Source organism: Dermacentor silvarum, chromosome 11 (genome assembly GCF_013339745.2).
Source record: "Dermacentor silvarum isolate Dsil-2018 chromosome 11, BIME_Dsil_1.4, whole genome shotgun sequence".
Lineage (NCBI taxonomy): Eukaryota > Metazoa > Arthropoda > Arachnida > Ixodida > Ixodidae > Dermacentor > Dermacentor silvarum.
In genome coordinates, this window is record NC_051164.1 from 103,923,850 (window position 1) to 103,947,976 (window position 24,127).

At 48.7% G+C, this 24,127-nt stretch overlaps 1 protein-coding gene across 1 annotated transcript in view; it reads left to right on the plus strand.

Annotated features, from left to right (window-relative positions):
- LOC119432804 (neprilysin-1) overlaps positions 1 to 24,127 on the plus strand; it is an 85,733-nt gene that overhangs the window by 10,984 nt on the left and 50,622 nt on the right. The window contains exons 3-9 of the mRNA XM_049658399.1: positions 1,161 to 1,496; positions 2,822 to 3,091; positions 5,777 to 6,043; positions 7,074 to 7,252; positions 8,975 to 9,114; positions 9,480 to 9,634; positions 14,701 to 14,782. Of these exons, the coding sequence (XP_049514356.1) occupies positions 1,161 to 1,496; positions 2,822 to 3,091; positions 5,777 to 6,043; positions 7,074 to 7,252; positions 8,975 to 9,114; positions 9,480 to 9,634; positions 14,701 to 14,782 (1,429 nt within the window). The remainder of the gene's footprint in view (positions 1 to 1,160; positions 1,497 to 2,821; positions 3,092 to 5,776; positions 6,044 to 7,073; positions 7,253 to 8,974; positions 9,115 to 9,479; positions 9,635 to 14,700; positions 14,783 to 24,127) is intronic.

The window sequence follows — 24,127 nt, forward strand, 5'->3', positions numbered from 1 at the left end:
GAGAACACACACACACACATACAGACGCCACTTCCAACGATGTTTAATCAGAAAAAACGCCACTATTTTATACCGGGAGCGCAATCACAGTTTCTCAGTGCGCATTCGCGTTCAGGTAAAGCAGTTATTTGCGTGATAGTGATATTGATGCAACACTTACGCACTTATCACCTGCCTCAATGATCCTTTTGGCCTCAATTATTAATCGAACCAATTTGCCATGGCTTCTGGAAACCACAGCGCAGGCGTAGATGTCTGGCTTACATTTGCAATCTTTACAATGAATGGCCAGGTGGCCCTCCCTCCCAATGTTGACTTTGTTATTGTGTTGACTCAGCCTGTCATTCACAGGCTGAGGCTCGATTAATAATTGATGCCAAAAGGTTGCAATTGAGGCAGGTGATAAGTGCGTAAGTGTTGCATCAATATCACTATCACGCAAAGAACTGCTTTACCTGAACGCGAATGTGCACTGAGAAACTGTGTTTGCGCTCCTGGTATAAAATAGTGGCGTTTTTTCTGATTAAACATCGTTGGAAGTGGCGCCCTGTGTGTGTGTGTGTGTGTGTGTGTGTGTGTGTGTGTGTGTGTGTGTGTGTGTGTGTGTGTGTGTGTGTGTGTGTGTGTGTGTGTGTGTGTGTGTGTGTGTGTGTGTGTGTGTGTGTGTGTGTGTGTGTGTGTGTGTGTGTGTGTGTGTGTGTGTGTGTGTGTGTGTGTGTGTGTGTGTGTTCGTCCGTCGTCGTTTTCGCGCCTTCACTTCAGATCATGTTAATCGACATAATAAACGATAACAATCGATAATAACAATCGAAATTAATAAACAATGGAATAAGCAATTTAATGAGTGACTGTGTGAATCAGCTAATGAGCAATGGGTTGTGTAATTCAATCGGTAGAAAGACGAGCGAGCCGGTCGTGAGTGAGTGAGTGAATGTTACGTGTGCTGCCTCCACCAAATGTTACGAAGAGGAAGTTCGATGCACAAACGTATGTACAACTATTTACATGGGGAAAAGTTAATGGTAAACGCGCAGGCTGGTACAAAGATCACAGCTCTAATCACAGCTCCAGCTGCTAGACAGTCTACCACTTCCTCTTCGTCTCTCTCTTTGCGCGCACCGTCCTGTCCAAATGCACCGTAACAATATCTATCTTCGCAGTGCATTCGAGGAACGAGCAGTGTCCCCAGGGCGAAGACACCGTGACGTTCGAGAAGACGGTGGCCATGAAGCCGGGCTCGCGTCGGCTGTCGCCCATGTTCGCGCCGCGCGAGGACTTCCGCTCGCGCGGCGCCGTCACGCTGGACTGCCTGCGCCGCTGCCAGGCATCGCCCCGCTGCCTGGGCGTCGTGGTCAACTACGAACACAACGCGTGCTTCGCGGCCACCGCGCTCGACGACGAGGACGTGGCCAACACGCTCGGCTCGACGACCGACCAGCCGCCCCTGGTGCCGGCTTCGGACCGCTCGAACTACTTCGCCAAGATGTGCGTCCACGGTGGGTGCCCGCTCTAGAAAACGCGTATTCCCGTCTCATGGTGTACCGAAAGGCAGGCGTGCCAAACACGGACACAATTGAAGGAACGAAAATAGAGAGTTTTAGATTAGGGGACGCAAGAACTTGGGCTCACGGTACTGCGCATGCGCAGTACCGTGGGCCCTAGTTCTTGCGTACGCAAGCCGCTTGCGTCCCCTAATCTAAAACTTTCTAATGACAACACAGACGCCGACTATCATCTGAAAGGGTTTTGCACGTGACGGTAAAGGAAGATGCAAAAGCCATCTGCGCATGGTTGAGGAAAGGCAGCGCCAACCCCTGAGTCATGAGCACGTGCGAGGAATCGCGAATGATAACTGTTTAGCCATGAACATTCCTATTTTTTGGAAGATAATCGAGGGCTCAGTTATATGTCAGCTGTCAATTACGCACGTGCTACCGCTGTTAATTGTATGTTCGCGCGAAGCACGTGCCGATGCCATGCACTTATCTTTTCCCATGTACTTATTTGTAGTTTTTTTTTTTCGCCTCATATTACGTCCCTTTCCTTTCCTTACCGCACAGCTACTGGTAATAAAAATTCTTTTTTTTTTGGTTGCTTCTTGCCGGAAATACATGGCCGTTTGAATTAATGGTACGTAATGCGTCGACCATAATGCGCCGATGAGTTTTGTGCCTCCCTGCTTTACATCCATTGCATGTGCGACCTTTCAGTTGATATTCGACGTATTTGTTGTGCTTTTCTTTCCTTCAATAGTGTCCGTGTTTGTACACTTGGCTTTCGCTAACGTGAACAGTCGCGTAGACATGGGGGCAGACTGGGCACGCTCCAGACTCCGTAACGTACACTTGGGTCTATAGAACACTCTTGGAAACCGCCTACAGAGCGATTACACGGTCGCACTTCCATGAAATTACGCGTGGCGAGCGTTCTGATGCGTTATTTCCTGTTAGAGATTGGATTTGTGCTGATGGCACATCCCGCGTTGCCATGAATTTTATACAGACCCTTCGCCTTCAACAAAATACCGCTTAAAACGAAGTCCTGTCCCGAAGACTTCGCTATAACGAGGGTGTATTGTAGTTGGACGTCGGCACTGTTCCTGCCACTCTCTGTGTCTTCGTATTTCGCTCGATTTATCATTGCTCTTCTAACCGTTCCTCCGCATTTAACGATATACCGCTTATAACGAAGTCACACACCGATGACTTCGTTATAGCGTGGGCTTACTGCAGCTGGAATTCGTCGCTGTCCCTGTCGACCACTGTGTCCTCGTTCTTCACTCGGGGTGTTAATGCGTTGTCGCCTTGCGCATTGTCATCAGGCCCAGCGTGCGACAAGGACTGGGTGATGGAGCGCGTGCCAGACAAGGAGCTGCGCGGCTTCGACGACCGCGTGGTGTCTGGGGTGCCCAGCTGCCAGCGATGCCAGGAGCTGTGCCTGCACGAGGCCTCGTTTCCCTGCCGCTCGGGCGAGTTCGACGCCCGCGCCAGGGAGTGCCGGCTCAGCTCGCAGGACAGACGCTCCCAGCCGAGCGCCTTCGGTCCGGCGCAGGGGCCGCACATGCACTACTTCGAGAACCTCTGCCTGCCACGTAAGGATTGAGCATGATCCTCCATTGTGTCCTTGGGGTGCGTTCCATCACAACTGGCACTCCATGGTGCTAGGAAGGGGACGATGGGGACCCGGAAGGAAATATTGGGGTGTCGGCTTTCCCCTCTACCTCACGTGTGCGCGATATAGAGAAGTGCTGCTTGCTGGGCCATTCGGTTTATACTGCTACTTGAGAAAACCAGCGAGAAATTGAGACAAAAACACGAAGGAAAAAATAGCACAACGCTGGACTAACAACTGACGTATATTTGAAAACAGACCATTCATCGAACACCAAACCACCGACGCATGCGCAATGCTCTTAGCTAGGTACAAAGATCTTTACGTTCATAGACACGCAATTTGCCCTATCTCTTTCTATTTCCCTGTTACCTAGCTAAGAGCATTGCGCGTGCGTCGGCGGTTTGACGTGGGAGGGATTGTCCGTTTTCAAACACATGTCAGTTGCTGGTCCAGCGTTGTGGTGCCTCTTCTTTCCTTCGTGTCTACGTCTCAGTTTTTCGCTGGTTTTCTAAAGTATAATTCTGGATAAGGCAGTGCGTGTTCTTTAAATGAGCGTAAATCGACGTGGCCGTCTTCCTACTTTCACGCAACTTTATATGCTTACAATTACGCCGCTGTCGATGCTTTACAGCAGCAGCTTAGTAGAACATTATTAGTTAGTGTAGTGTTATGTGTGTGTGCTCTCTGGTTATCCTCTGCACCGGAAGATGGAGCCACCAACGCGGCTGCTCACTCTTACGTCTCCGATAATCTGGTATTCCGTGAATAGCAATTAGTTGCACAAACAAGCTAAATATTCTTAGACCGGTGCGAACCTATGTGCTCCGGGATAACTTCTTTTCGGAACTTCTTCACATTCAATCAACGTGTTATGAGAGATGACGACTCCAGACATATGCAAGCCAGTTCATTAACTTGTATTTTTGAGTATATATGACTGATTATGAAAAAAAACATTGACAGTCACTTAAGTATCCTTACGTGATTTGTGTGCGAAAGCATAATGACTTGTCTAAGTTATCACCTTAAACTAAATCTCTACCTTAATTCCACCTTAATCCACCTTGCTCTAAGTTGTACCGACATCAATCCACCGTAATCCACTTTAATCCACCTTAAACCAATTTTGGGAGTGGGCCATCGGAGCGCACGACAGAACTCCCCGAAATCACCGCACCGACTGGATGCGCCGCGACGCCCGGCGCTATATATTGACCCTTTTCCCGGCGATCCCGTGGGCGCTGCCATGTTTGATCACGTGGTGACGCGTCCATTGCTTGCGTCAACTGCCTCAGTTGCCTCCCTATTTAGAATGGAAGTGTATGACGCTGGCGCAGCTTAGAAAACCTCTGTTTTCGGAGATATCGTAGACGGTGACTCGACGGACGACACGAAGCTTTGATCACAGCTTCAGAGAACATGTAAAAGCGCTTTAGGAGCTGATTAAGCTATGTCCAAACGGCGCAAGCAGCGCATATGGTGCTTGTTCTAAAAGCGGGGCTAAATATGTATTCCAAGTTATCCAAGCTTTCCGATTATGAATTCAGTCAGGATTAGTGTGTCTTGCTCTTTGTTTTTTATTCGAAAAATATTTTGAAGCAGTGGCTTGTCAGTTTCTGACTCAGTGAAGTTCCTCGGTGCGGCCACTATCTGATTATTTGCTGCCTAATCGCTCGCGGGTGTGCTCAGTTCCGATAGATTTGTTCTTGCTGCGCAGAAGGCTTGAAACGTAGCTGTTTTGTACATCGTAATACCTTGTAGCAAATATATATTACAGCTAGTAACTCGCTTACTCTTGTGGACCGTCACGAAACATTCAGCTTCGACCATTCGTGCGCCATAGGTATATAGTCCGTCATTTATTGTGCGTATACAGTGCGCATATATTCAAGTGTGCGCCCATTCACTTATTCTTGATACGTCGGCGATAGAGTGGGCGTAAGTTTTCCTGCCATTTGGAACAGATGTGTATAGATAACGTGTGCGAAACTTACTATGACAGGAAGCGGCGATACTCCCTTTGTCATTGTTTAACGAGTGATACTCATGCACTCTTGCCGACGTTCTGGGGATGAAGCCCTTTCTTTGAAGGTTAGCGATACAAGGCTGGCGGATGAGCAAATTTCTGTATCCTCGAGGAAAGTGCCGGTAAAACGTTCGTACAGTTGCAGCAGCGGTCCTCGAACTTGGCCACACAGATTCATTCTATTCCTTAACATGCCAGTCACTATTTTTGCAGCGAACTACTGCACACCTCTTCAATCCACATTATTCAATCTAGCATGATTGGAGCACAGTGTGTTAGCGAAAACTCAGTTGCATTTCCGACAGCTGATCGCACAGAAGCAAGGTAGAAGCGGTAATGGTTTCGTATTCGTGCACGGTCGCTGAGGAGAGGTATGGCGCGCCGCCGTGAGCGCCATCTCGTTTCTCTAAAACAAACTGCTCCGCGAAAAGGGTCAATAGACCGGCCACCGGCGCGTCTCTCTCTGTGACCACGTGACTTTTTGTAGCATCTCCGGCCACGCCGCCGGATTTTTGGCTTCACGAGCCATATAATGATTTCGCATTAAAAACGAAAGAAAGAAATCTGAGGTTTGCTGTATAAAGCAGCTGTGCCAGCGTGGCGCTCACAAGCTGTTCTTCCCGCGCGCACGCGCAGCGTCCTCTGGCCACGCGGCCAACTGCGACTTCGAGCTGCACAAGGACGTGGACCTGCGACGGGCCGACCAGGTGCGCAGCGCCTTCAGCGCCGACCAGTGTCGCTCGATGTGCGAGACGTGCCGTGAGTTCACGTGTCGCAGCTACAGCTTCGCGCCGGGCGCGGGCGTCTGCGCCATGTCCGGGGACGACACGGTCAGCCTCGGAGGTTTCGCGCTGCGCATGACTCCCGGCGTCGGCTTCTACCAGAGGCCCACCTGTCCGGAGCGTACGTACACTTCCCTCGAGCAACGTGAAAAGCGCATGCCGAAATTGCATCTATTATTATCATTATTATTAATCGCGTGAATATATACAAACATCGATGACAAAACGAGAGAACCCACAGCGGTGGCTCAGCGGCTGTATGGTGGTGCGCGGCTAAGCATGAGGTCGCGGGATCAAATCCCGGCCGCATTTCGATGGCGGCGAAATGCAAAAACACCCGTGTTCCGCGCATTGGGAGCAGGTTAAAAAAACCCAGGTGCTCAAAATTAATCCGCAGTCTCTCACTACGGTGTCCCTCATTATCTGATAGTGGTTTTGATAGTGATGGTGGTTTGATAGAATTTAATTTAACAAAGAGAATAAAAAGCGGTCTAGCAATTGTCTCCTAAACGGGGCACCATGCCCACCCGCTTACGGAGGCGAGAAGAAAAAAAAAGAGAAAGAGAAAAAGGAGTCACGTGCTGATTGTTACAAACGAGAATACAGTGCCGTGGTTGACAAAAAATCCAGTATACAGCTTTGTGAGCCTCATATCGAGTTGACGCACGACCATTCGGAAACTATACGTTTAAGCGCAGTTCGTGCAAGATTAGGTGTAGTTTAGCCGTAGTGCGCTAAATACGCATGCCCAGCATAAGACTGCTCAATGGCGCTAAACTTTAAGGCAGGGGAGCCGCCTGCTGAACAGTAACATGTCAAATTCGAATTCACATGTCATCGGCTCATGGTGAACACAATTTCGGCGTTTCCTCAAATTGCTCGCGGCATTCGGCATGAGCAGAGTGACAGGCTTGTTTCGCTACCAGTTTCACTACGCCACAGCTGCCGCAAAGAATGCCGGTAGTAGTAGTCCTCAGTGGGCTGAAGGGCAACTATGGTAGGGATAATGTTGTACTTGTACCATGACGCTGCACTACCTCGGAGGCCGTGCTAAAGCTAACCAGGGTTTTACAAGCTAACGCGGCAGTGGACTCTTCTCGGTTCTAAAGCTCCTTTTCGGCAACGCCTCGTCTCCTCGCCACACCGTGCAGCCGTGCAACTGTCGTGCACGCGTGAGTCCATGGCGCTCACTCTGCACACCAAGGATCCGTTCGCGGGAAGGATCTACCCGCGAGACGAGACGGCCGGCTGCGACGTCCAGGGACGCGGGTCTCGGGAGACCACGCTCGTCATGGGACTCATGGATCGGCGGTGCGGAGTCTCCGAAGACGTGAGTCCTTTACATCTCGCACTGTGTAATTAAGAGGGATTTGGAAATCGCACTTCTAGAGCAGCAGAAAGGTTTTACTTACCGTATTCGGAGCCTCTACAAGCCCAAGAAAAAAAAAAAAAAGCCGGCAGATCCCATGCCCTGTGGGAATCGATGTTATGCGAAGCAGTGTGCGGGGAGTCTACCAAGTTAACGAAACGACCATGAGAGCACCAAGACGTAGGCGGCTAGATAGATAGATAGATAGATAGATAGATAGATAGATAGATAGATAGATAGATAGATAGATAGATAGATACTCTCAATGTGGGAAATGTTCGCCAAGAAATGCTTCGGAGTTAAAAAAGGTACGTTAGAATTGTAGACGCGATTGAAGTTTCCGCGCTAGCTCAGTGTGACGTCATAAAGTTTGGACTGTGTCTCCTCAGGATTCGGTAATAGTTTATCTACGACGAAGGATTACGTTGCATTCTAGAGGAATCGAAGGCTCAAACAAATCAGTTTACGCTTGAGGCAACGAGACGGCGTACACGTGAGATATGATGCTTTGAGATTAATGAAGTCATAGCGACTGCATTCTGCCATTTTGCACTAAATGTGCCTGTGAGAAAGACAATGCCGAGGCAGCCGCTTTCTGATCGTATCTTCCCTATGTTTAGGAAATTTCGAACGCCACTTTCTGAAATACCCTGCATATCGAAAAGTTTTCCGAACCAAACTTGAAGCCAAACCAAATAATATGTTGCACAATCGCGTCTTTCGGCCCTTATTTCCGACACAGCGAATCTAATTCCGGCATATTAAAACCGTGTGCGTCAGTCACGTTGTATGTCCAGCCATATATAGTCGTGCGATGAAGCTCAACTTACAACGTTGTAAGTTTTGCGATGTGGGTCGAGAAAACTTTATAAAATTGTCTTTTAAAGCTTGCTGTATAAACAGTTGATTCTCTTCTCTACGATGACGACTATTTGCCGGATTTTTCCAGGGGCGCTACAGTGTTCTATGGACGCGTAAACATCGGCCAGAATGACGTTTTCCTGGTTCAGCGTGGTGTCGCGGGGCTGTTAGGTATAGCATTGAGGTACAAATCAAATTCTTGCAGATAATATGCTTTGTGGACATTTGTATGAAAGTATTTTCGGGCTTTCGTATCTAGGCATTTTTTGCATATAGCTTCTTGAAAATGCTATACTTGTGTCATTTTTATAGAAAACTAGAGAAAGAAAAAGAATTATAACGTGTCTAAAGTAGTACTTTCTAATGAAACAACCGTGTCCACCAATATTCGCCATTTTGTTTCCGCACTGGCTTCCCATGACGTCATGGGCATTGACAGCGTCTACTCCCGTCTAGTTGATTGTCTACCGGTAATTGACGATCAGATGCCGTTATAATAAAACGAAAGACTAAGCCGAGAGAACTTTCCTGCGTCATAACGGCCCCAACACGCGATTTTTTTTTTTTCAATGCGTGACGCAACACTGAGAACAGTGCCTCTGCAGTCTGTGCGCAAAATCGAAAAAAAAAATGGTCGAGTTTTGTCTTGGTAGTGAGCGCTTGTAATTAAGCCATTTAGGCGAAAAATAGCCCCGAATTGATACTGGTCGATTCCAAGCTTATTTAGCGTGGCTCGGTAGAAGCCCGGATATCTTTGAGGCCCCGTCATGGTTAACTGTGCCACCGAAGCATGCTCTGTGGCGCGTTGCCGGCTGCTCGCAGGACCGGGGCCGATTCACGAGCACCATTGTGATCCAGCAGCATCCGGTGATTCAGCAGAAGGGCGACAGGATCGTCAAGCTGTTCTGCATCTTCGACACCGGAAACCGCACGGTCACCAACACCTACAAGGTGCTCGTGGGGTGAGCGCCACTTGTGGTTCTTGTTTCTCCATAGTGTGTGTGTGTGTGTGTGTGTGTGTGTGTGTGTGTGTGTGTGTGTGTGTGTGTGTGTGTGTGTGTGTGTGTGTGTGTGTGTGTGTGTGTGTGTGTGTGTGTGTTCGCTTGTCTTAGACCGCGGCATGCTTTTCCGCTCAGTGTCAATGCGTTAGGGGCCCCAGCACTGAGATGTTAGTTTGCTTGTTTGCTTATTTGTTTGGAAAGAGAGCGCCTAAAGTGAAGGCCCGTGGGCAAGTACCTGATGTAGTATCAGTACCCGACTACACAGTCAGTTTTCGCAATAATAGTCTGCCCGTCTGTCGCTCTCACGAGACATGTTTTCCATTCAGCGGTGTGGGTACGGCGAGCCGAGTGCCGGGCGTAGTCAACGCGACTGCCCCGTCGCCGAACGTGCGCCTTCGCATCACGGACAGAGCGGGAGTGGACGTGGCCGGCGCCAAGCTGGGCGACGAGCTGTTCTTGCGCATCGAGATGGACGACGACAGTGAGTGGCCTCCGATACACTGTATAGAACGCTGAACACTCAGACGCCGAACTGGTCGCGAATGCGCATTCGGTGGGACCCGCCTTTAGAGCTTTTGATTGCGTTCAGCTCTTATAGGGACAGTGCACACTGACTAGGAACTAAACAAACTTCCTTGACTATAGGAAACTACGCTGTCATACGCGACACGCTTCTTCATTTTTTGTCCGCATGAAAGGCACAAACTTTGGCAAGCAGCTGGTCGCACATCAATTGCCTAACATATTAAATCGTATGCAACAAGTAAATGGCAACACCTCTGTCTGAACTTTACTGTCTGCATTTGTTGTAATGATGCACTGCCTAACAAGCTTTATATAAAATATATCTACACTGAATCGCTCTATTTTGTCGAACTGATAGATACAGGTTGTTTCGTATGCTTACGATTGATCTACGTGCTCTGTAATTCAACATATACTTCTCTGTATTTCTTCACTGCTATTATAGCTTTTTTTTTGCTTTTGTTTACATGCGACTGATATATCTTGTTAGCATAATTCCGCACACCTACCCTGTTGTCAGTGTATAAGCTGAGGCAGTGGGCCATTCAAGGTTGTTATAGCTATTACCTTGGTGAAAATAAATCAATTCAATGAAATTCAAATAATAATGTGATAGTTTAGCCATACCAGTGAATTACTCTTTTTCAGTACCAAAATACCTCTTCCTCTTGCCGGGAGAGGAGACTCGGCAAGTTACAAAAGATGCACAACTGAACGACGAAAAACTGGTTGCGATAGGCCTCCATGGGATATTCCAAAAGAACTTCTTGGGCAAGTTGCGCGCTTAGATTTCCTAGGTATACTTGATTGTGGCGAAATATATTTCGTGAAAAGGGGACAGAAAGGAGAAGGCAGTAAAGCGCCAAGCTACCAACTGTTTAATTACAGCCTCGGAAACATACAGAAAAAAAGACAACTTCTGCGAGTGCGTACGAGCCAAGCTGTGACGTAGAACTATATGGTCATGATAACATAGTTTGAAAAAAAATAAATAAAACGCTTAACCTTGCACTCGGCCGCGCAACGCTTGAAGCAGCGAAGCTGGGCGATCATAGCCCAGCATTTTCCGGAAGTGCGCGCGAACTTTTCATCTTATTACTCATTATGATCATTTGTTTTCGCGCGTCTCGGACTTACGGCCGTCACTACGCGTTGCATAGCGCAGCTTGCAACACCGACACGCGTTGCAATGCCGACACCGCGTTCCAGCAGACCCGCTCTGTGAATGCGTCTCTCTCTCTCTCTCTCTCTCTCTCTCATTTTGTTTATCTCTCCCGAGCATAGCACGCAAAACCGCTTCTTCATCTCGCAAAGCACGAGCGTGCGAACGCCCCAGCTGTGGCCGACGACGCTCGAACGCAATCATATGGTTCGCATAAATGCATGCTCCGCAAGTGTGGCTGTATAGCCTACCTTTATTGCACAGTGGCTGTGGCGCTCGCCTTGGGACCGTGGGTACACGGGTTCGAATCCCGCTTGAATAAATAAAAGAAAATAACAAAGTTTCTTTTCTTTATTTATAGTTTTTGGCTACGAACCACAAACCACAAATTACGAATGGCTTTAACAGCTTCGCTGTCAAAGAAGTCACATCATCTCACCCTACGGGCAACCACGGTGGGATGCAAAAGCATCGCGGGGGGTGCGCATCGAGTTTCCGTTTCGTTTCAGTTGGCAACACAACCCAATGGTAGTTAGAGTGAGAGAATGTATTGAGAAGAGAGGAGACGTTTGTAGGGGGTTGTTGCGTCTTTATTTAGAGATCGTACGTGATTCCTAGCGTCGGTGCGCTAGGAGTCGGTGACGGAAGCACAGCGAACGCGCGCTTTATACTGCGCCGCGACACTTGCGCCGCCTACCGGCGTACCCTTAGAGAGAGAGAGGGAGAGTGAGAGAGATTTATGTGCAGATTTGCTGCGCCGCACCTGTGGCGGAGAGGGGGAGAGGGGAGGAGGAGAGCGCACACCTGCGTAGGAGAGGAGAATAAGGGAGAGTTGCGCATGCGCAGTATGGGTGCGGACGCCGCAGAACGGACACTGCCCCGAGCATAACATGCTCTCGCATCTAAAAAGCAAATTTCCGCGGAACACAATGTGATAGATGTATCGCTGACACAATCAGGCGCTTCACTGTTTTCTCCTTTCTATCCCCTTTTCACAAAATGTATATCTGCGCCTCAATCAAGCATACCTAGGAAAGCCTCCACGGGAGTTCCCGACGCTGTGACGTCATTGAGTTCGCGGCGTTCTACTCGAAAGGGCTCTATTGAGTTATAACGGAACTAAAGCTGACAAGGAAATTTATTTACCCGTAGGCACGCGTACACCTGTTGTATGAACGTATACAGTGCAATATTATTAGCTTCGACGAGTTTTACTTCCTCAAAAAGACCCGAATACCAGTAAATGCGTTAATATTCTTGACGTCGCACTGAGGGACTGGTGCAGAGCAAATTTTCTGCGTGAATTTCAAAAAAGGGAGAGCTTGGCCTTCATTTTCTTCCGTAATAATGAACCCCTTCCCGCCACCTGAATAAAGGTTTTAAAAGAATGCATTCGAATAAGTTTTGAAAAAATACTTCGTGAACATTTAGGAGTTTTAGAAGTAGACATCCAAAGTTTGTTGATGCTAGGGAGCTTTCGAAGTAGCGTCCCCAACTGGCTTAGCGTGCCCTGAACGCCACACTCAGCTTGCGTTCTTTTATTGCGATAGCAATTATATGGACACTTGAACCGGATTTCTGCCGTCGGCGTCGTCGTCGCCGTCGCCGTGAGGTTCCCTATAGATAAAATCTTCGCCGCGCGCCGTATGCCCGAGAGGAAGCGTGCGGAAACGCGCGCTATCACGGAGAGCGAACGCACTCAATCTCCCACGCGCAAGCAAGGAAGCAGGAAGCCAGCGCCGGAGGGAGCAGGGGGGGGGGGGGGGGGGGGGCGCACTTCTCTGCCAACAACCGTGCTCGTCGCTCGCTCGCACCGTCTCTTATCTCCACACGGCTCTGACCTTTAAGTGCATTCGCCGCTCAGTTTCCGTTGAAGCGATAGACCGCACGTACCTTCGCCCGCTGCGGCGTATGCTTGCTGCCAGCGTTTTGACAGTCGTTGTCTGCTGTCATTCAGTGTGATCTCTTCGTGTTTGTGCGCGCTCACACCACGCTTGTTCATTCAGTTCGTAATAGTCGGGCCACATTTTCCAACGCACGCTACACACGCAATGCTGCTCGGATCGGCAGTGCAGCGCTACAGGTGTGTCCCTTCGCACGCGCTGCCCACGGGAAGCGCTTCTCATGAACACCACCGTTTCACACGCGCCTTCTCGTGGTCATCGAGTCTCTCTTCATGTCGGTCTACTTACGCCGCAGCACACCTGCTTACTTAATCAGCTCATGTTTACTACAATTCATATTGCTACCAAAGCCGCTCACCTTACTTCGTATGACATTGCTGTGTTGCTATCGCATTCATTGCTTCGCCCTTAGGGCGAAACTGTGACATTTTTTCACTGTTTTTTTTATTGCGATAGCAATTAAATGGACACTCAAAAGCAGATTTCTGCCGTCGCCGTCGCCGTGAGGTTCCGTATGACGTCAATGGAGATGAAATCGTCGCCGCGCGCCGAGCGCTGTATGTGCGAGTGAAAGGGCGCGAAAGGCGCGCGCTTTCACGGGGAGTGAACGCACGGCGGAGAACAAACGCGCGTTCTGCGCCGTGCTCGCTTAAGGGCTGCAGAAGTAGGCGTCTCTTTCCTCCTTTACAATCACCATATATGTAGAGCAAACGCGCCTTCTTCCGACGCGCGAGAGGCCGTGGGGGAGGGGGGGGAGGGGGAGGAAAGGGAGGCGACGTTTAGCTGCGGCACCAAGTGCCTATTTCTATCAGAGGCTCCGGCAACAGTCACCAACGCCGCACGCATTTTGAGCGAACGCGGGCAAAACGCCGACGGCGTCGACAACAGTTCTGCGTGTTGCCGGTGCTGCTGCATGTCCAAGTTTATACAGCTGATAAAGCTAATATCATTATTCCGTATAGCTCTCTACAAATTTGCTCTCGCAATTGATGCTTCGCCTTTCAGGTGAAACTTCGACAACTTTTTTTCTTTTCTCTCGTTCTTTCGTACTCCTGGCCCTATTTCTAAAACTCCCTAATAATTTTTAAGTTTTATTGCTCACCAGACCTGTAGTGTTCCCTAACATCAGAGAGTTTTAGCTTGTCCATAAACTTGTTACCGTTCACGGATTACCAGGTTACCGGAACCATATGCGGCAGTAGCGAAGCTACTGCCGCATATGGTTCCGCACAAGGTGTCAAAGCGCACAAGGTGTCGCTTTGACCAACTTTTTTTTTTTTTGACCAACGTTGAGAACATTTGTGTCGCGCGAGTGTTCTCGTCAAAGGAAAAATCACAAAATGACTGCATTTTAGCGCTTACGTCGCTACCAACGATTTACACCGAGACTTAAGTAAAATATGGTCATTCACTGCGGTGTTAGCTGTGTGTGCTCTCCGGTTAAACTCTGCGCCACAAGATGTCGCTACCGGAGTTGTTTCTGTCGTACCTACACCTTTCCGGCAACCGGGCATTCCGCAAACGGTGATACTTTTGCGGGCAAGATAACACTTCCTATTGAGTCCCTTAATTCTTGATCTCTCTACTCTTTCCAAAACTCGTTCATGCAGGAACTGAGCAAAGCTTGCATGCGTATTATAAAGCCAGTAATTAATAAACAGTGCTGCGATTACCCTGACAGAGCAGTCAGTCCCCGTGGCATCTGGCGGAGAGCCTTCGCAGCGTTTATTATGTGTTCGTACAAACTTCTGATGACTTTGGTGATATATATATATATATATATATATATATATATATATATATATGCATGAACTATATATAATCTAAATATTGCATTCGGAGATTCTTGCGAGCCTGTGGGTGTTCGCACTCTGCTCAAGGTGTCTCGACGTGTGCCTACTAAATGTCGCGTAAACCTGCTGGACCTTTTTCTTTTACACAAATATTTTTCCCCAGGCGTTTTCGGACTGTTCGCGAGGAACCTCGTCGCGACGAGCGGCCAGAACGACGACTCTATCGTTCTCATCGACAGTGCGGGGTAAGTGCAGCTGATGTACAGTCATTGACAACGTGGACAGGATCGTCCAGTTATATGGTGCTCAATCCTGTAATTGCGCAAACGCGGGTCCACATAAATGATCATTGGAACAACTTGTTTTCCTTTATTTCTTCTGGCCACGGAGAGGATTGCGTTGGTACAATTAAAAAAAAATCGGGTAGTCTGTATCACTACGCAGCCGCAGTGGGGCGTGCGCGTGAAACGTTTTGTGGTTTCAGGGGAGAATGTATATTAGCACTAACGTCCATAAATGGCGTAACCAAATACACAAGTTACAGTTATTCGCACATTAGAGAGCTTACACGCTTAATTTATGATACAGTTAGCGGGGGGCCTTACGGTCTAGTTTTGCAATCGTGCGCTCTCCCTATTCGTATAGTGGTCCCGTGTGTTTCGCAGAGGGCGTTTGCGCACTAGGGTAGATAAGTGACTCCCGCTAGTGGTGGCACGCGACACTGACCTGTACCGCTCGAGCCCACCGCACACTGTAAAGTAATTTACACCCTTACATGTGAGAAAGGGTGTAAATCTGTCTATACTTCACACCCTTAAATTTGAAATGGTGTAAGGTGCGAGTTATAAAGAGATTTACACACTTTTCCACGTGTAAGGGTGTCAATTATTTTACAGTATGCACTCGTAGATGGCTGGGGATCCAGCACTTGCCCAATTTACCGGGCTCGCGCTCCCTATGGAGGCGGACACGTTGCACCGTGGTCAGTGCGGTTGGAGTTTCCTCTGTCATGGTGCCCTAGCCTATTCACGCCATCTGTGGACCCTTCATTGTCGAACGCGGGGGCAGCCATAGCCGAGTAAGCGTGAAATTGCTGCAATGCATTGTACACTTGTATAGGCCTTATAACTCCTGATGTGCACAGGTTTGACTTTGACAAATAATACCTACTACGGCAGAATGAGCTCTCTGAGACGCGACCACTCCCGCTCGGATGGACAAGCGTATACTGCCGAGCTGTGCTTCTCTGAACGCCGCTCGCGATACTAAATTTAGCTCCGGTTGCGTCATGCATGGTGCGACAGTGGCGCCATCTGTGCACACGACTCACGTATGATCGAGTAATGGCTGCTTTCCTCTACGCAACGATACCACAGTAAGGCGCATGGGTAGTGTTGCAAAGCGATAATGCTATAACATGTTTTCATTACATGCGGTTTAAGCAAACAACACCCCCTCGGACCAAGATGAAAGATGTTTCACGTCAAAAAAAAAATAAATAAATAAATTGCAGCGATGCACACCGCTGTACATGTGCGGTAATTGAATTGCCGAGGCTTTCTGCGCAACAAAGGAACAAAGGTGGTGTCCGTTGTGTAATTTTTGTTCCTTTATCGGCAACGCAGCTGTCCTACGGACAGAAACATCTTCCCCGCTTTGGAGAAGTTGCCCGGAGACAAGACAAGGACGCTGCAGAGCCGGTTTGAAGCCTTCAAGTTCGCCGACGACGTTGTCGTCCGCTTTCAGGTATCACGCGTCACAAAACCCTGCACGAGTGTGAGCGACAGAACTGTGCGAGCGTCGGTTAAATTAGAATAGATGCTTAAGAAGGTAGATAGGCAAGTCGGTTACTGTTTTCATACTGCTGGTTTCCTTGAGTTCTCTCCACGCTAGCATGGCGGTTGGAAGAGTATTCCGCAGATAAGAGGGTCCGCGAAATTAGTTCCTTAAAATTGTTTTACTTTCTTGGTTTTGTAAGTCAGTTCTTTACAAAAATTGCGAGATTCAACTACATGAGGGAGTACTAGAGGGAGTACATCGATTTGGCAAAAATTCGTCCTTCTGGCTCCAAACGGAGTTGAAAATTGAGGATTGATCGTTTTCTGTGGTCAATTCAAGAATGTATTGCCTTATAGATACAAAAATTTACAGCGGTTGTGCATGCGCGCAGAGACAAACTGCCTTCAATAGTCTAGAAAAAGAAAACGATTTTTTTTATTTTATAAAGATAAGGCGTAATAAACAAAAAGAAGAATGTCTGAAGTCACAAGTACGAAGATAAGGCAAATCCATGTACTTAACACTGTTCCAATGATAGCCGAACCATCGCAGCTGCCTCTGGTAATTTTTGTAGGAAAACCTTTGAACTCAAGCACGCTTTGACGTAATTGACTTTGACAGCGCAGGAGACAAGGACGTCTGCACAAGGCAGCACACTCGGGCGCTGCGTGTGTGTTCATTCACGCGTGAATGTGTCCTTGTCGTCTACGCTGTCAAAACATTCTACGTCAACAATGAGCCAACTGTAGATTATGTTAGGCTTCACTTCTGCTCAAGCTCGCCACCCTGCAGCGAATTCAGCCGCGCGACCTTCGTGGTTTTTAACCTTCGGCACCATCAATCCTACCCTATAGGGTTCGGCGATTGATGGATTAACCTTCCAGTTAATGCTTCACTCGCGATTACGATATGCAGTTTAACCTCGTATAACAAAGTCGGATGGGACACTGAAATATCTTCGTTATATCTGATATTCCTGGCAAGCATGTATTTGCTACACACTGACACCAGTGCGAAAGTTTTTACGTTTACTTCGGTATATCCGATAATTCGTTATATCCGTGTTCGGTATATCGATGTTTTACTTATTTTAATGGCAATTACTTGGCTGATGAAGCAAACGTCGGCACCGGCGTCACCGCTTGACACGCTCAACAACGGGAAATACTGGCCGATCGAGGCGTTCCGATCGAGACGGTACCTGCGTGTATGTGTCTCGGGAGTACGGGCTAAAGCCACCCATGCGCGCTGCACACAAAAGTAGCAGGGACAAGTGGCCAAGCGAATAGGTATCCTAGTCTGTAGCTGGACTTGTGATTACATCTGAGTGAGTCTGATATGCGTGATATATGTCTATTCGAGCAAGGTGTCGCAGACGTGATAAGGGCCACAGCGGTACGGAAAAAAGCAGAGAACATGAACACGAAAACGCGGAAAGAAATAAAAACGACTATTCATATTCAAGTATCATGATTACTTTTTTATTCGAAATTTCCGTAAAACAATTATCACTTTTGATATTTTTATGTCATGTGTATATAAATCGCAAAATACGATAAAATTCTCAATAATATTCGAATAAAATGTTCCAATTAATCAGATTATATCTCTAAATTGATGCTCAGCCTTAATCTGCACTTATCTCAGAATGCCCTCTCACCCCTATGCGGAACATATCACAGTGCAGTCCGCGGGGAGATAAATGTGGTACGTACGCGGTCTGGCCTTTAAAACGCGTTTGGAACCTCCGCAGTCTTTATATCTATCAAGATTTCAGAATATTTCCTAGCTCTGCCAAAGAGCTAGGAAGGTGCTTTGAAGGTGCTTCGTCTTCGAGAAGGTGCTTTGAAAATTCGTGACGTCACAGTCGCGTAGAGACGCTTAGTGCTCGGCGCCAAGTTAAAACAATGAAATAAAGGAATTATCGCGTTAATTTCGACCAGAAACAGTCAATCTTGGTCCAATAAGTGAATGAAGATCCAATTTTGGAAGAATACTTTATACTGGTCTAAAATAATTTTCGAGATTGATTGATATAATCTTTAGGCTCGACTGGGGGAGGGGGGGGGGGGGGGGGGGCTGTGTGAGTGTTTTCGACAACGCGATCTTTTTTAATGCGATAGCATTATAGATGGACTCCACCCAACTTGGAGGTACCATACGGAAAACATATAGGCCGATGCCGATCCTGAAGTCAGCACAGCGTCTCAAACCTGTGTTGAATGCGCGGGAAGAATGCGAGAAACTGGCACGTGACGCGCGCACCTAGATCTACGTTTCAACGAGCAACTTTGGTATGAGAGAAGCATTCGTGCGATCGTGGCCGAATGTTTAGATCATTCGGCTGCTGTGCTGGAAGACGGAGATTGGATCCCACCATCGGCTTAAGCATTTCTTGACAGCACTATAGGCGGACTTCACCCATTTTGGATGTATCTAACAGCAAACTCGAGGTGTGTTGAGCGTACGCGAGCAAGCCGCTGTTTTCGCGAAATCACGATTTTCTCAGAGATACGAGGTATAAAGTGCAACTTTGATAATCGTAACGAGTGTGCAAGGTCATCCATGTTGCGTGCAGCTGTCGAGACGTCACGATCAACTTGTGTAGTAGCATACTTACAGAGTTAGAGGCGTTAAATCGAGGCCTAATTTCTTTGTCAAGGGAACCTTCTCCTTCTCTTTCTCTATTTCCTTCATATTTAGTTATCCTTCCCTCCCTTCATCTGTGTAGCATATAGCCGAAGCCGCATAGAAGTCACAAGGCCTGTACACTCTGCTTTATGGCGTTATGCTACTAGGACCGACTGCCATAGAATCGGGACTGCTATCGGGACTGCTGCCGACTAAGCCGCGGTGATGTTGACGTCGCCGCTTTCGTCACTCCGGGCTTGGTAATGGAAGTTTCGGCCCTATATAGTAGTCATAAAGCGTAGTCTTTTCCGTTTTAGCCTTTGGACCTTCATCTCTTCGGATTCACTCTCTGCCTGATTGTGTATGCTTCTACCTCTGTAAAGCCGACGACACTGCGCGTCGCAGGTCACGGTGCAGTTCTGCCTGCACGAATGCCCGCCAGCTACGTGCGCCTCGGCCGGGGCTCGCTCCTTCGGCAAGCGTCGGAGGCGACGACGCATGTACTTCCAACCGCTGGGCCTTCAGAGGCGCATGAGCCGCAGGTCGGTCGTTGCTCCACCGGTGACCCCGACGACCAGCGCTGCCTCGAACGCGACGCTAGCGAGCGCCGGCAAGTCCGGCGCCGTCAAGAAGCACATACTGCCTACCATGCCGCTTCCCGAGTATCCGCTGCAGAGGGAGATCATCGTGCAGGGCATCGGAGGGGCCGGCACCGACTCGGGCGTCTTCAGCAGCCGGGACCGAAGTGAGTGACACGTCCTGGCACACCGGGGTCCAGGACAGGGGCCGGCATCTGCGTCGGCGTCGCGCAGGTTCACGACGCTTATACTGCAGAGGCAGACGGCAGCGAGAAGAGGAGTGCGAATATTGGAAGCTTTAAAAAAAGAGTTGTCGTTCAACCAAGAGGCTAGGTGGGCCGATCCCGGAGATTGTGCAGTCTATGGTGCAATGCGGTTAATGTTCGGATATATTGGCGCTAATTACGCCCGTACCGTTAATTTTACCTACTCTCCACTAATTTTTGTTTCTTGTCTCGTTGAGAACTACATTTTGATGCATTTTTTTGCCTCGCTACGACAATCGAAAGTAACGAAATTGCGCCTTTTGTTGGAGCTTACATACATAGATAGCCAGATCTCATGCAGATAGGCCAACCCGTATGAAGTCAGAAAAGACCTTGCCTTCGAAAAAAGATGTTGCTACTACTCTAGGGTTTTACTGTACTGGAGACTCCTGTACCATACTGACCAAAGGGAGCGGACGCGACCATCAGCGTTGATGGCATATATCTTGCGAAGCTGTAATTTATGCGCGCAGAACTTGCATGGCCTAGTTTTGTCAAAAGAAAGCAAAGATAAATGTGGGGGTGAGCCCGCACCAGTAGCGCACCGACGGGGGGGGATTCGGGGGTTGTAACCCCCCCCCCCCCTGAGGCCGACTTAACCCCCCCTTTTGTTTAACCACTTTTCTTTCCTTACGCATTTGAGTACTGCAACTAAGATGTAAGACGCGCAATCGTCTGCACACTCGCAAAAAGCGCATTTTTTTACAATTTCCCGTGAAGAAATCGAAATTAGTGCTGTTTAGATGGTATTGGCAAACTGTCAACCCCCCCCTGGCAGAGATCCTGGGTGCGCTACTGGCCCGCACCCCCATTAAGGCACGGCCGCTGGATAACACCTTTTTTTTTTATCCAGCGGCCGTGATTAAGGTATAAGTGGCATTGAAAGCCAATCATAAGATAAATGAAAAGGGGTTGTCGGTAAGAGAAGTTTTGTGAGGCAAACCAATTGGGGTGAAAAAACAAACCAAAATTTAGAGCCTAAGCACTTGAGTGATGGCAGGGTACCTACTGCCATCAGTATGAAATTAAGACGAAAGGCCAGACTTTCATGGCAGTGACGAACTGCCGTCCACTCATCTGATTGCGCAAATTTGTCGGCGGCAACAAAGTAATCACGAAGTTATCTTTTCGTCTCTTCGTTTTATTGCGATAGCAATTATATGGACACTTCAACCGGATTTCTGCCGACGCCGTGAGGTTCAGTGTAAAGTCCAAGGGCGATAAAATCATCACCGCGCGCCGTATGCGCGAGTGAAAGCGCGCGGGGCACGCGTGCTATCACGGAGAGCGAACGCACGGCGGAAAGCAAACGTGACTTCCGTCGCGCGAAAGTCCTGGGGGGGGGGGGGGGGGTATGGGAAGGAGGGAGGGAGGCGGGGCGACGCTGTGCTGCGGCACGAAATGCGTATCTTGCAACCGAGCGCAAGGGAAACTGGCCACTCAATCTCCCAAGTGAAAGGAAGAAAGCGCGAAGGCAGCGCTGGAGGGGGGGGGGGAGGGGGGGGGGGCAGTTTCTACTCTGCCAACAACTAGCTTTTACTTCGCTCGGCTGTGGCGGTCGCCCGCACCGTCTCTTATCTCCACACGGCTCTGGCCTTTGTATGCGCCGCTCAGTTTCCGTTGAAGTGATAGACCACACGAACCTTCACCCGCTGCGGCGGCTGCGCTTGCTGCCAGCGTTGTGACAGTCGTTGTCGGCGGTCATTCAGTGTGATCTATTCGTGTTTGCTTGTGCGCGCTGACACCACGCTTGTTAATTCAGTTAGTAAGCGAATGTGTCCAAGTTTATGCAGCCGATAAAACTACTATCCGTACTCCGAATAGTACTCTACTAATTTGCTATCGCAATTGAGGCTTCGCCTTTCGGGCGAAACTGCGACATTTTTTGAAGACAAGAGTCCCGGAATAAGAGAACGTTTCCAGTATGTTATGATTGATCACCGCGTCTCAAAGTGTCGCCACCATACGCTGCCTTGACGGATTACGGTATATATAAAAACGGTTATATATATAGCGGTATAAAAGACATATATAGCGGTATATATGTCTGCATACACCCTTCCACACTTCTGTCTAGAGCGATCTACCGCTGGGCAGCATATCAAATAAATGAGCAGTGATACGGGATCTACTGATTTCAAGGTACTGGGCTAAATCCTGCGTCGAGCGCGCGTTCTTGTAGCTTCTGCTGGTGAGAAGCCTTGCGTCTCAAACCGGTCAGTAACGCACAAAGGTCGAGTTGAGTGCATCGCCGTGCACCAATTCAGCGCTTCAGACAGAAATGTCGAAGACTGTACATGTTCGCAATTCTAAATATCTGTGTGTGAAATCTTCAGTTTGTTTTTATACATGTTACCGTTTACTGAATATGTACCGCGATAGCGGAGATGCAAATGTGAGCTGTAAGCCACCTTGTGATGCTGATTTCGATCATGCACAACTCTTGTCATGCTCTGTTATAAATCGGTTGCTGCGGGGAAATTGACGTAGCGAGCACATCAGCTATCAAATTTTTCTATTTTCTACAGAAGAAAACAACTTGTGCTCATCAATCACATAATTATTTATTCAATGTGACCAGGAACAACCCTAACGTCTCAGTGCTGGTGCACCTCTACAGTAAAAGTGAAGTAAGACATAAATGCTTGCAACAGAACGCAAGTAAAAAAACAAGGTCGGGGGGGGGGGGGGGGGGGGGGAGGGGGTGGGGACAAAATGTAAGAATGATTGGCATAATACGAAATACACAATAAGTATACCAACTAAGAAAATGACGGTTTACGTACAACAAAACGCGAGGTACGTTCAATATAAAAAATGAGGAGAGAGGCAATTGGAGAGTCGGTAAAATAACCGTGATACAATAATGCAAAGCTCGGACAAAAATGACAGTGACTTACGAAAAGTATAAAGATCAAGAAAATAAGTGCCATGAGGACTTTGCATTCTGTGGGCAGCTGAGAGTTGGCTATGTCAGGATTCGAATGAACATGGACATGTCTACGCTCCCTGGTGATCTTACGGGGAATTCCAAACAGTATACAACTGAGGAGAAACAGGATGCCACCCAGAACTATCATTGCAATGATAGACAACTGCTGCTGCTGCCGTCGATGATTCGAGCAGTGTATTAATGTTCCGGGTAATCCGTATAACTGCGCCCAATACAGGAAACTGAAACTTCTCACCTACCCGGATCGTGCGGGCGAAGTTTTCACGCTGCCTTCCTCCTCCTCCTCCTTTCCACAGCGTCCAGGAAGCGACTCGCGCATGGTATGCGCCACTCCCAGCGTCCTGACAGCGGCCGTGGTGGCGGCCTTCCCGGTCCAGCTGGCGCTGATCGCCGCTTGCCTGTCGTGCGTGGCGCTGGCGCGGCGATGCGGCGAGAAGCGACGGGGACACGTGGACGACGACGAAGAAGACGACGAGGTGGTGGCGGCCACGCCGTCGTCCAGCAGGGTGGCGCCAGTGCCGGGCGCCACCTCCGCGTCGGGTCTGGACGTCTTCCTTCCGATGACCTGCAGTGTCCTGTCCCTCCCGCAAGGGACGTCGGCGCGAAGCAATGGCGGCGCCTGTTTGAGGAGCTGCGAGGAGCACGGGTCGGGCGAGGACCACGTGACACCGCGTGGGACCAGAAAAGAGTGGCGTCGCCAGGGCTTGATCGTGCTTTCAAAAGCCTGCTGCTGATTTCTGGGAGATGGGGCAGAAGGAAGAAGGGTTTTTCGCTGAGCTTGTTGGTGCGTGTTAACTTTTGGCTGAACTGCGCGAAGACGCGCGGTTCACCCAAAAGTTAAAAAGGGAGAAGGAAAGAGGCGTTCCACCCACTCATAAACTGCTTCTAGTTTTTCTGACAGTAAATATATTTTTTTTTTTTTTTTGGGGGGGGGGGGTTGTTATAAAAGATGCACCGTCATTGGTTATGCCAATTCAAAACAAAAAAAAAAAAAAAAAAGAACCGCCACTTGTCTGGAAGTTTGGCCGGCGTTTTCGAAAGCCTGCTGTTGATTTTGGTGAGATGGAGGGTTGGAGGCGAGGTTTCCGCCCGCTCGTAAGCTAAGCTCCTTCTTGTAGTTTTCACAGTAATTAATCCAATTTCGGTGTGGAGGGGTAGGGTGTTTGGAACGAGATGCACCGTCACGGCTATGCAATTTCATAAGCGGCCACTGACTGGAGGGACATATCGAGTGTGGGGGGACCTCTTGTCGTGAGGATCACTGTGGATAAAACGGACCACAACGAACTGCAATTCCTGCTTTGAGTTACCTGGAGATGTTTGTTAAGGCCGCGAGTAGCAACTCGGCAAACACACGACCATTTTGGTCGTCAAGGACAATAT